The sequence below is a fragment of the Mus musculus genome, chromosome 10 (assembly GCF_000001635.26).
Source record: "Mus musculus strain C57BL/6J chromosome 10, GRCm38.p6 C57BL/6J".
Lineage (NCBI taxonomy): Eukaryota > Metazoa > Chordata > Mammalia > Rodentia > Muridae > Mus > Mus musculus.
The window spans coordinates 56,377,019-56,390,419 of NC_000076.6; the positions used below are offsets into that span (position 1 = coordinate 56,377,019).

At 44.1% G+C, this 13,401-nt stretch overlaps 1 protein-coding gene across 1 annotated transcript; it reads left to right on the forward strand.

The window, feature by feature from the left end:
• Positions 1-281: 281 nt before the first annotated feature.
• Positions 282-13,401, forward strand: Gja1 (gap junction protein, alpha 1). The gene is made up of 2 exons (NM_010288.3): positions 282-500; positions 10,516-13,401. The coding sequence occupies exon 2, from the start codon at positions 10,529-10,531 to the stop codon at positions 11,675-11,677; it is 1,149 nt and encodes a 382-aa protein (NP_034418.1). The 5' UTR covers positions 282-500; positions 10,516-10,528; the 3' UTR covers positions 11,678-13,401.

The window sequence follows — 13,401 nt, forward strand, 5'->3', positions numbered from 1 at the left end:
CCCGTGGTCATCTCCTGAAGGAATGACCCATCCAACAGTTTTTTTTTTTAATCTGTGAGGAGTCACAGCCCCGCAGTAGCTGACGTACATCTAGAGCTATTTCTTACTTTTTTTCCCCTTCTCGTCAGCACATTGAAACTACAACTTTATCTTGACCAGGTTGCTTCTTCTGCCTGCTCAGCTCCACGCTCGCCAGCCTCCACTCCACCTCCTCCCCGCCTTTTCTTCCTCCCTCCCCTTTCTCCTAGCCCCTCCTTCCAGTTGAGTCAGTGGCTTGAAACTTTTAAAAGCTCTGTGCTCCAAGTTAAAAAACGCTTTTACGAGGTATCAGCACTTTTCTTTCATTGGGGGAAAGGCGTGAGGGAAGTACCCAACAGCAGCAGACTTTGAAACTTTAAACAGACAGGTCTGAGAGCCCGAACTCTCCTTTTCCTTTGACTTCAGCCTCCAAGGAGTTCCACCACTTTGGCGTGCCGGCTTCACTTTCATTAAGTGAAAGAGTAAGTTTTGAAAAAAAGAAAAACCCACTTTACCTAGTAGCGTCTCTTTCTGTAAGGGAAACTCTTCTATGCTTTGTAAATGCGTTGCGTCTTTGACTTAGGATACTGTAAGTAGAACGACGATCTTCAAAGTGCCTTTGTCATTTCCACGTGCTGAGTTTGATTTGGGTTTGTTTAAAAAGTTCCGCTGAGAGTGCAACAGGTAAAAGGCTCAAACTTTTTCCAACTAGAGTGAAGGAAGGACCAAGTTACTAAACTTAGTTCTTTGTTATGGAGCCTAACTTCACTTTTCTGTAGTCGCCAATGGAGAAGGTGTTGCGGGGGTGGGGGTGATGGGGGGGCACCTCAGTCAACTTTGCTTAGCCTGCTTCCTATAGTGCTGGACACTACACGCTTCTTTTTTTTCTTATGAAAATCCGGTCGCCTGTTCTACTGCCTTGAAACTGCAGACTCCTTTTGTAACAGAGTGCTTTGTTGAGACGCTGCGGCAGCAGTTGACTTCCACGTGGTTCTCTCTTAGACTTTTCAGGACTAAGCCACTAAATACGTAGACCAGGGTGCTGCGGTTAGAGTTTTTAGACCAACAGTGGGTACTTTGTGCAAGCCTGTGCGATGCTACGGGATGAACCTCTTAGCCTGCACAGCCAGCATTTTTTTTTAATACTCCACGCTGGCAACTCCGGGCGCGAGAAATCTTGAATGGGTGGTGGTGACTTACGGAGAGTTAGAGGAAGAACGGGCGTTTAGAAACAGTGTGTGCCAGGTTGCTTTTCCAAAATCAACTGCTAGAACGCGAGCTCCTAGAAGGAATGGGGAAAAGGGATTTTTAGAGCTGCGCTTTTAGAAAGAGCTGCCCCCTCTCCACCCCCAACTCCTCCTGCGTGCCCGGACTTGTAGTGACTTCAGAGCTGTTAGGACAGTTTTGAATTGGAGCCATCAGAGGGTGCAAAGCACTAAGCAAAAATGATGCTAACGTGCAGCTTGAAGGGGGTCCGTCTTAAAGCTTTTATTTTTAATTGGTAACACATTCTGTAAAGCACTTTGACCGGCCTAAATCCACACCGAAGTATCAGGGTGGGTCTGTATTGAAGGGCTTTTTTTTCTGTACCAGACCAGGCCGAGTCGTTGTGAAGTGAAAGCTTTAGGGCAGAGGATGGCACGGGCCCCTCCTGCCCAGTCTTAGCATCATCACGGGCTCCGTTCGCGCTTCCCGCAGCCTCCCAGCTTCGCGGTCCAGACGGCTGGCTGCGGAGGGGGGGAGGGGAGGCCAGGCTCGCGGCCCGACGGTCAGAAAGCAAGTGGGCGACTTTATTAAAGTTGTCAGTCTGAAGTCCCCCGCGCCCTCCCAGTCGCCTTTTCACGGTTTCTCTGCCTAAACTCGTCGGGTGGCTGAGTGGAGCCCCTGGGAAGGTCCCCTAAACACCTAGGGAGTCCCGGTGCTGGTAAATGCACTTGTAACACTCCTGGAAACTCTTGAAATTCCCCAAGAATGAGGCGGGGCGGAAGAAGGAGGGGCAAAGAAGACCCTTCGAGAAACCCTGCCATAGCTACTGACGTGTGCTGAGGCAAATCCGTTCAGGATTGGGAAATTCAAACCTTGACTTCCGAGCAGAGTTCTCCCCGTGAGTGCCCTCGGATCCACCCAACGCTCGCTGGGCATCTCTGGCAGAGTCTTGGTCGAGCACCCCGGGAGACAGCTTCCCTTCCCCTCCCTCCCAGTGCTGGGTTTCGGGTTGGAAGAGGAAAACTTAAAACGTACAGGGCAGCCTTTGGAGGTGGATTTGATTCCTTTGTTCCCCAAGCCAAATAATAATGACTGGAAGGTAGTGAATCTTACCAGTCCAAAAGACCACTGGGCAACCTTGAACGGTCAGTAGTGTCCCATGAGGAAGCCTGGGGTTCTTTTTTTCTTTTTTTTTAATGAGGATTGCTGAAAATAAAAGTCTGTAAAGTAAAGTATGCTAATGAGGACGTATACTACCTGAGGAGAGGGGTACTACTAGTTAATTCTGCTAGGTAGGCCAAGTTGTGTTGAAATGTTAGTTACAGATTGTATGGTGTGTCCTGGTGAGGTGTTGAATTCTGAATTACTGGAATACATCTATCTCCCCGGTGTGTGAAAACTTTGCACACTCAGAAACGGGTGCAGTGGCTATCTGTCTTTTGTCTGGTGTTCCAGGTGGTAGTGGTTTGATATTCCACTGTCTAAACACATTATATATATATATATATATATATATAATCTTCAACATTGCCCCATCATTCTTTGAGGTTGGGATTCTTCTATTGCTGACTTTACACGGGAAATTTGGTTCTAAAGCCAGCCACGAGAAGGGAAGGCTGCATTTCCTTCCGCATAAGGAGCAGAGCTTGGTTGCTTAGCTGTTTCCAAATCCCGCAGAGAGAAGGAATGGCACATACTCTGCCTTTATTACGGTATTGCAGAGGTGTAGCTCTTGTGAACTGTAGAAACTTTGTATACCCCGAGGGAAGGGAACTATAGGAAAGTCACCCACTGATTAATACCTGAGACTCCACCTTTCCTGTTGTTCTAACTTCCCTTCAAGATTCGGTTTGACTTTTGATGTGTTGAGGCTTATCCTGCTCACTCGGGAGAGAGAGAAAAATCCTCTTGGGTGTATCATTAACGTCTACATTAAGTGTAGATACTCCCAAGCTTAAAAGTTCCCAGCTGCTTCTAAGTGGGAAGGTACAGATGTGCGTGTGTGTGTGTGTGTGTGTGTGTGTGTGTGTGTGTGTTGATTTCTTGGGGTAATTGGTTAAAATCTCCACTTTCCATGACTGTTAATTTACCATAAAGAGATTCTGCGTGAGCAAAATGCCGTTTGCCAAAATTCAACAGTGGTTAGTTATTTAGGTAACTGCCTAAATTCACATCTCAGTTTTTTTTCTAGTTATCTACTTTTTTTTTTTTTTTTTTAGAAACTCTGTTAACAGTTTTAGTTACTATTTTACTACCAAAAAAAGATATCAAAATTAGAAGACAAGTGAGATAAATTTACAGTACTTTTGAAAGAAACAGCTATATTTTATCACGGTCTTAAGTAAAAGAATGGCATACATGGATTATCTCACTTGTGCTTATTGAGGCAAATAGACTGTACTTGGTGAGACTTGAGCATCCTAAACCTGTTCTATGTGACCTTGGACTTACAGAACTGCTTAGTAAGAGCTATCCGTTTGCAGATGGGTTGGAGAATGGAGGCAGATGAAATAACAAAAAAAAAAAAAAAAAATGATGGTTTTCGGAATTATTTGGATGACAGTTAAATATGGCTCTTACTCTGCAGTTTCTGATCTGACACCAGTCCCCTTTCCTAAGGTTGACTGAGCAAACTTGGTTGGCGGGGAAAGAGATTCACCATCTTCCTTTGGGTGGGGTGTCTTAACCACAGCTTATTCTGTGGAGTCTGGTACGTTTTGACTGTGTACAGACCAGGATATGTAAAGAGCAGGATCAAGAAGCCATCTGGTGTTTCATATCAAAACCTGTGAGCCTGGGAATATTAAGAAATTCCTTTAAAAAGAATTGAGGTAATCTGGACCCTGTGTGTCAGAATTTGTAACAATGATGTTTACACAAAATAGGTGTCATTGACAAAAGAGCTAAACTTACTCACCTGATATAAGGCTACAAAGGTTGATGTAAACTTTTCAAGCAGAAGTTTTCTGTGATTGTCCTTGGCTTCTGCCTTGTAATCGTGTGTTACCATTCATTAAAGCACTCAGAACTGGGGGGGTTGGAGCATCTCTCAGAGCATCCTAACCTCCATTGAGGTCTCATTGTAAATTAAAACGGCTCAAGAATGATTCAAAGCATGTCTTTTCAACCAACAGCAGTCCTTTGGTTAACTGTCACTTGAAAAATTTAGGTACTACTTTAACTAGGGGAGAGAACACACACAGAGCAATAGCCTTTGCTTTTTAGGTGGATGAGTGCTTTGTCTGAATGTATGAATGTACACAGTGTGTGCCGGATGCCTACGCATCCAAGGAGGGATTGGGTCCTCTGGCACTGAAACTATGTCCTCCACAAGAGTAGCAAGTGCTCCTAACTGCTGGGTCATTTCTCCAGCCTCTCTGACTTTTTTAAAAGAAGAGTTTTTGCTTGTTTTGTTCTGTCTTGCTTTTATAGACCTGACTCTGACCTTAAATTTGTCAGGATCCTTCTGTTTCAGCGTGCTAAATGCTGAGATTACAGGCGTCAACAACCCTGCCAGGTGAGAGTCCCCTGAATTCCCTCACAGATAGTTATGTAGCCTATCTTATTCTGGGGTACTGGAGCTGTGGGAAAGCAAGCTTCCTCACAGTTCACGTTCTAGAGGAGGATCCTGACAGTAAGCAAATGTACGTTACGTGGCACAGAGGAAAGCTGGGTTTTTTTGTTTTTTTTTTTTTAAATTGGACAGAGGAAACAGGAAATTCCGGGACCTGGGGAAGGGCTATTTCATAGTTCCTGCTCAGGAAAGCTAGCTAATGAGGTGAGACCTGAAAAGAAGAGTGCAGATGCAAATATTTTGGCAAGTTAGGGAAGACAGGAAAACTGAAGAGAGGTGAGTCAGGCTAAATGCTAGGGTACTGAGTGGAAGCATTCATAGACTGATTTTATCTTGATAAAACTTATCTGCACATTAAAATTCAGGTGTGTTCATTATGTACCAACTTAAAACTGGCCCCCCAAAATCTGGCTGTGGTTGGAAGTGCAGAGGAAGATGCACAAGGAAGCATTTCGCATGAGAGGCGGGTTTCCTTATAGAATTTAAAGAAAAAAAATTGGAAGGAGGGATTTGCATTTAAGTTTTAGACATGCAGAGCCGGGCGTGGTGGCGCATGCCTTTAATCCCACCACTCGGGAGGCAGAGGCAGGCGGATTTCTGAGTTCGAGGCCAGCCTGGTCTACAGAGTGAGCTCCAGGACAGCCAGGGCTACACAGAGAAACCCTGTCTCGAAAAACCAAAAAAAACTTGCAAACTTTATATGCCCCAGTACAGGGGAACACCAGGGCCAAAAAGGGGGAGTGGGTGGGCAGGGGAGTGGGGGTGGGTGGATATGGGGGACTTTTGGTATAGCATTGGAAATGTAAATGAGTTAAATACCTAATAAAAAATGGAAAAAAATAAATAAAAAAAAAAAAGAAAAAAAAAAGTTTTAGACATGCAATGTTTTGCACTTGGCACACTAGGAAGTAGAGCGTGGTGGTACACCCCTTTAATTTCAGCACTTGGTAGACAGAGGCAGGCAGATCTCTTGAGTTCAAGACTCACCAGGACTACACAGAAAAACCCCATCTACTCAAGGACAACAACAAAAACCCACAATGGTGCTGGAATGATCTCAGCCCTTGGAAGGCTGAGGCAGGTAACCACCCAGGCACCAGTTTAAGGCTGAGGTGAGGACCATGGAGGAATTGGCAGGGTGGGAAGACTCACAAAGCAATACGTCCTCCATTAAATTGCCCATTAAGTGGCTTTAATCAGGAACTTCTTTAGGCATTTCCTTGTGGATTTTTAGATAGCATAATTTTATCTAAAATATCAAAGGACTTTCATCTAAATACACTTCACATGTTCTATGATGATTGCTACCTAGGCGTGGTGGGTGGTGGTGCATGCCTTTAATCCCAGCATTCCTGAGGCAGGGTAGGCAGATCACTTATTCTGAGGGCAGCCTCGTCTACATAGTGAGACCTTGTCCAGAAAAGACTGCTACTAGCTGGGAGTGTTGGCACACACCTGTAATCTCAGCACTGAGGTGAAGAGCGATCACCCCTAGATACTAAGCCAAACCTAGTGCTAGAAGTGGGCTGCACGAGAGCCTTCTCAAAAGATATTAAATCTCAATTTAATTAATGGTCCATAATTTTACTTCTTACTCAGCATTCTAGTTGTCTGTTGGAAAGTATGTACAATTAAAAGTCAGTTATTCCAGTTGTTATATTATTGTAATACCAGCAGCATGGGATTCATTCGCCTGCAGCTTCTGTAGGGATGATTTGCTAAGACTCCAGGGAAAGACACAGTCGGCTACATTTAAACTAAGATGTAAACTATTTTGAAGACGACTCATTTAGGTTAAACAGTTTTCATTCCTGTGATCTCCGGCAGTGGCAAGGAGTAAGTGAAGGACAGAACCAGCAGAGCCAAGAGTGACCTCACTTCACAGGTGCCGGAGAGCTGCTGTCCCCAAATGCTCTGTACCTCTAACTAAATATTTAGACACTGGCCCTCTCTCCTTCCCAGATGTTTCGCCACTCGGAAATATTTTAGGCAGAAAAACACCCAATCTTTGGAGGGGCCACTCATTGCCTGCTCTCGCCTCCAAGACTTTACTTTAGAACCACCTGAGACATTTGATTTAAATAGTAACAAACAAAACAAACCCCCCCCCCTCGCCGCCAAAGACTGATCTCCCAAGGCCTCACCTTGCAGAAGTTCAGATTCAATCCACTCTTGAGGGACAGGCATATGTTCCGTCAGCAAATGCTGCTTGTGTGACTGGTGTAGATGGAAAGCTACTTGGTAAAGAGACCAAGTGTGTCTCCGGCTTTGAGCATCTGGTCTAGGTGATTGTGGAGAGAAGGCAATCGTTCTAACGTGGGATACCAAAAGTTCTAGAGTAACCAACCTGGTCACTGCCTAGTCTGCTACTAGGGACTGGAGATCTAGCTAGTTTGAGCACTTGTTTGAGCCTGTAATCCTGGCAGAGGTATAGGCAGGTGGACCATGGCCATCCTTCAATGTGTATGTACAGGTTTTGAGGATACATAAGACTCTGATTCAAAGGAGGAAATAAGTGGGGGGGGGGAGCTATATCTGAGAACTTTGCACAAAGCTTTAATTTAGTCCATGGTATAATTACAAAGCTTCAACTTGAGCATCTAGATAAAAAGTGAGCACCACGAAGCCTGCTTCCTCTGTGTCAAGCAAGGCATGTACCCATCTTGTAAGTGTTGTTGATAGCTTGAAGAAAGAAGGAAAGATGGTAGTGCCAGGGACTCTGTGAACATAATTAAGCCCTTTTGTTATAAAAGAACATTAATATTTGAACTAAGAGAGAGGTCTGGTTGTGAATGCCTATATTGTAAGCACTTTGGGAGAGTAACATGAAAAGTTTGCTGTAAGTTAAAAGCTAGCCTGGGCTACATACATACTAAGCTAGAGTCTAGTCAGTATCTAAGCTAGTATCTAGCAAGATCCTGTGCTGAAAAACCAAAACTGCTTTTTTTGGGGGGGGGGGGAGGGAGAGTTGTTTTTGTTTTGTTTTGTTTTGTTTTGACTAAAATTTAGAAAAGTAGAAATATTAAGCAAGGTCTAGAAAACAGAGGAACAGCCAGTGGATTGGAGATAGTGAGAGCTAAAAGCAGAGAGGTAACTAAGTTTGGAGTCACAAGATGAGCCATCACATTAAGCATTATTTGATGGTGTCTACGATAGTGGTAATGACAGGTATCTACATGTTACAGGAGCTAGAGTGCCCAAATTGGATAATTCATATCTTATTCGGATGAAAGACTGTAACTCATTAATGCAAATGACTGCTGCGTGGGTGCTTAAAGAAAAGACAGCTTTGCAATTAAATCGCTGGTGCAATAAAAAAAAGACTTACCCAGAGAACTGACTGGTGACCCAATTCACATGCCCTGGCACTGGGAATATTTTTGTGGAATCTCAGAATTATACAAAAGTCAAGTGTCTTACTCCAGAATATTAAAAACTTAATGAACTTGCACCAGTTCCCCTCAAACTATACTTTACCTTGAACAGCAAGGAAGCACTGGGTCAGTAGAGGCGCATGGGGTGCCCGCTCTGTGCTGAGCAAGCTGCTTGCTTGATCTACTGCTGCATGACCGCGGTGAGATGCGGGCAAACAGCTGATCACTCTGTTTTCACCACCCTACTCCCCCAACGAGTGGATAACTGAGCAAAAGCAGATGACCCTGGCAGAATAGTACAATTCTTTACAAACAGAAGTGGGGCCAATTTACACATCATCACATAGAACTGTCTGGATATGGGCTCCAAAGTTTTTCCTTGTTTGCTTGACCCTTGTGGACTACCCTTCACTCCTAGTCCAGTATTTTCTGCTAAATTAGATAGAGGCTCTTTCTTTTATGTGCTCGAACCATTACACTGTCCATCAAGATTATCCCCTTCTCCTCAAGCCTGGCTGTTTAACTCTGGACCGTGCCAGACTTCACTCCTCTCTGTTTACACGTCATATACTAATGTCACCTTCTGAATTGTCATTTCACAGTCTGAAATACTTCCCAGAAAGAAGCAGCAAAGTCCTTTGTCTACAACTTTTTAGAAAATACTATTTGCGCGGGCCTGCCCACCCACATCTTACTATTCTAGTTTTGGCAGGAATCTAGCCATCTTCAAAGGCACCCGTGGAGTGGGGAGAGAGGTTCCCAACCCCACCCCTCCCTCAGGAGCTATAGGCAGTTCATTATTGGATCTTTGACTACAACTTTTCTGAAAGGCTCTGCTGAAAAGAAACAGCCTCTGTGTCTGCTACTTCTTGCTTTGACTCTGATTACAGAGCTTAACTTTGCAGCCCTTGTCGGCCTGGAACATTGTGTAGACCAGGCTAGCCTCATGAGCATAGTGATTCTCTTCTTGTTTCTACATGCTAAGTGCAGAAACTATAGGCATGAGGTTCCAGCCCTGGCTAGGTGAAAGTGATTGCACTGGCTCCAGGCCCAAAGTTCAGTAAAGAACTGTTAAAATGCTAAGTACCACAAGATGAAAAGCTTTTTTTTTTTTTTTTTTTTGACAAATGCCTACCCCGTCTCTCTGTTGTTGTTTTGCATGTTACTTGATGTTTTAATTTTATTCTGTATCGCCTTGCCTGTCCTGGAACTCACTCTGTAGACCAGTCTGGCCTTTAATTCAGAAATCCGCCTGCCTCTGCCTCTCGAGTGCTAGAGAATCAAAGGTGTGTGCCACACCACCAGGCTCAGAAAATACTCTAATGTGGTCCCTTTTTGTTTATCAAGCTGTTAAGTAACAGTGAGACTTTTTTTTTTTTTTTTTTTAGACAGGGTCTCTCTGTATAGCCCTGGCTGTCCTGGAACTCACTTTGTAGACCACGCTGGCTTCGGACTCAGAAATCCGCCTGCCTCTGCCTCCTGAGTGCTCGGATTATAGGCGTGCACCATCATGCCCGGCACAAGTGAGACAAATTGAACTCAGTTGAAATGTGTACATTAGTCTGAAGATCTTATGTAGGCCGACTTTCAGGGTAGCCTCTGTCTCACAGCTCTAATCCTCCTCCCTCATGCTAGGAAAGTATGAGAACACATGCCTATAATCTCAGAAGGCAAAGATGAGAAGATAACATGTCAGGCTAATATAGGAGACCCATGAAAAAGAAAGAAAGAAAGAAAGAAAGAAAGAAAGAAAGAAAGAAAGAAAGAAAGAAAGAAAGAAAGAAAGGGTTCAGATGAACTTAATTCAGAATGTGCACAAATTACATGTTGGATATGTCAAGGTGAAACATTTCAGAGTAAAACTGGTCTAGCCTAGCATCTTGGGAAGCAAGGCTGGTTGCTGAAGGTCCGTCACTCAATCCTTTCTTAGGTGCCTATACTTTATTTAATAATACATGTCAACGTTTTGCTTAGAGGCATACAGACCCTTGGACTCCCAAGAAAGAACTGGTCTTATTTATCAGACAACTAAAATAAGCAAAGGCACTTGGTAGGTAGAGCCTGTCAGGTCACATGGCAAGGTGGTGTCCAGAGCCTTAATACTAAATACATCTTCGGCAAGTTGGGCTCGCTCTTCTCCCTGTATCTGGGTGCTATTACTTCCGAGTCAACTTCATCTTTGGGAAATGCTGCCAGATTTGCCCTTGGATTCTGTTTTGGCTTGGGTTGAAACTGCCTTATTTTGACTGACCCCTGAAAAAAGAAACTATATATGTGAAACCATCAATTTACAGTCTACAATCACTGAGTTGTTTTCGTGGTTTTTGTTTTTGTTTTTCTTAGGAGGTGCCCAGACATGGGTGACTGGAGCGCCTTGGGGAAGCTGCTGGACAAGGTCCAAGCCTACTCCACGGCCGGAGGGAAGGTGTGGCTGTCGGTGCTCTTCATTTTCAGAATCCTGCTCCTGGGGACAGCGGTTGAGTCAGCTTGGGGTGATGAACAGTCTGCCTTTCGCTGTAACACTCAACAACCCGGTTGTGAAAATGTCTGCTATGACAAGTCCTTCCCCATCTCTCACGTGCGCTTCTGGGTCCTTCAGATCATATTCGTGTCTGTGCCCACACTCCTGTACTTGGCTCACGTGTTCTATGTGATGAGAAAGGAAGAGAAGCTGAACAAGAAAGAAGAGGAGCTCAAAGTGGCGCAGACCGACGGGGTCAACGTGGAGATGCACCTGAAGCAGATTGAAATCAAGAAGTTCAAGTATGGGATTGAAGAACACGGCAAGGTGAAGATGAGAGGTGGCCTGCTGAGAACCTACATCATCAGCATCCTCTTCAAGTCTGTCTTCGAGGTGGCCTTCCTGCTGATCCAGTGGTACATCTATGGGTTCAGCCTGAGTGCGGTCTACACCTGCAAGAGAGATCCCTGCCCCCACCAGGTGGACTGCTTCCTCTCACGTCCCACGGAGAAAACCATCTTCATCATCTTCATGCTGGTGGTGTCCTTGGTGTCTCTCGCTCTGAATATCATTGAGCTCTTCTATGTCTTCTTCAAGGGCGTTAAGGATCGCGTGAAGGGAAGAAGCGATCCTTACCACGCCACCACCGGCCCACTGAGCCCATCCAAAGACTGCGGATCTCCAAAATATGCTTACTTCAATGGCTGCTCCTCACCAACGGCCCCACTCTCACCTATGTCTCCTCCTGGGTACAAGCTGGTCACTGGTGACAGAAACAATTCCTCCTGCCGCAATTACAACAAGCAAGCCAGCGAGCAAAACTGGGCGAATTACAGCGCAGAGCAAAATCGAATGGGGCAGGCCGGAAGCACCATCTCCAACTCCCACGCCCAGCCGTTTGATTTCCCTGACGACAGCCAAAATGCCAAAAAAGTTGCTGCTGGACACGAACTCCAGCCCTTAGCTATCGTGGATCAGCGACCTTCCAGCAGAGCCAGCAGCCGCGCCAGCAGCAGACCTCGGCCTGATGACCTGGAGATTTAAACAGGCTTGAACATCAAGCTGCCAATCGATTGTGGAGGAGAAAAAAAAGGGTGCTTGCAGAACGTGCACCTGGGGTGTTCATTTCGTTCCCGTGGAGGTGGTACTCAACAACCTCAGTAATGAGGCGTAGAAAACAAAGACATTACAATATCTAGGTTCCTTGGGGGGTGTTTTGGGATAGCTAGGCGGCAAAAGTAGGGAAAGGGGAGGTATGTAACGGTATTTAATGTAGAAGATTCAAAGAGCTTAAATTCTAGTAAGAGTCTCATTGGATGAAACATAGATAGGGCTTTCTCTCTCTGCCCCCCAACTGAACCTTAAGAATGGTTCTGTATACATGAGTGAGTGGGTGATATATATTTTTTTTAATTTTTGTTTTACTGAGATTCTGCCATAGAGCTTTGAGCAGGAATCCAAGTCCTCAACATGGCATTTCCTTTATGAAAAGACAGGTTGTCCTACATCCCCGCTAAAAAACATTCCAGTGTTTAAAAACTTGGCAGTTTGCAGGCGAGCTTCCCTGGCCTGACCCTCTAGGTGTGGATGGACCTTATGCTACTATACACGATTTTCATTCTTGGTAGGTATCAATTCGAAGTTCAGACAAGGTTCAAAGAAAAAGATTGCCCATGTATTTGCATCTCAGTGGGTTCTTTTTCAAATCTGTCCCACCTTTGTGTCTTCCATATATTATCCTCAGCTGGTCCTCACCCTCACCAAATGATTTCTATCGACATTTTTAAAACAGTGAGAAAGTCTTTTTTTTTTTTTTTTTTGAGTTAGCATCAGGGAGGCAAGCCATGCTCAATATTTAACAATCGCTTCTGTCTATGTGTGGGTGTGCAAGTGTGTAAGCGTGTGTTTTGTCATTATTGGTACAAGCAGAGGCAGTATAAACTCACAGATTTGAATCGAATTCACACAGTGTTCAAATTTGAACCTTCCTCATGGATCTTTGTGGTGTGGGCCAACGTGGTGTTTACATTATAGAATTCCTGCCGTGCAAAAGTGTAAAGCACACACTTTTTCCCTAAAATATTTTTTCCACGTATCCTATTATGGATACTGGTTTTGTTAATTATGATTTTTTTTTCTTTTTTAGAATGTAGCAGTAATAGCCATTACTGAAATGAATGATTTCCTTTTTCTGAAATATAATCATTGATGCTTGAATGATAGAATTTTAGTACTGTAAACAGGCTTTAGTCATTAATGTGAGAGACTTAGAAGAGGGTTGCTTAGAGTGGACTATCAAGTGAGCCTAAAGGAACTTTGTAGTAACTGGTAATCTGGTAATTTTTGTCCTACTTAACTACACATTAACTCAGAACTTGTATTCTGAGTTTAACAGTCTTTTAGATTGACGAGCAACTTGGATGTTTGCACTAAGATTTTCTTTGAGATACTAGAGGGGGTGAAGGAGTTTTCAGCAGTGCACATGTAACTAATTTATTTGAACTGTAAGCTAAAGACACCTACCAGTTTCTTCAAGTGACTTAAAAAAACTCATCACAGATGATTGAAATGTCGAGTTATCATGTTTCCTCTTGCGCGCCAGCTACACAAGGAGTTTTTGGACAATGAGAAACTAATTTGTTTGACATTCCATGTTAAACTACTGTCATGTTCAGCTTCATTGCATGTAATGTAGACCTAGCCCATCCAATCAATGTGCTCGGGAAAGTGTTCTTTATTCAATAAAATTTTAATTTAGTATAATAAAG

What these genes read in the sequence shown, in the direction of transcription:
- Gja1 (NM_010288.3), top strand. Translation starts at nt 10,529, where the DNA reads ATGGGTGACTGGAGCGCCTTGGGGAAGCTGCTGGACAAGGTCCAAGCC.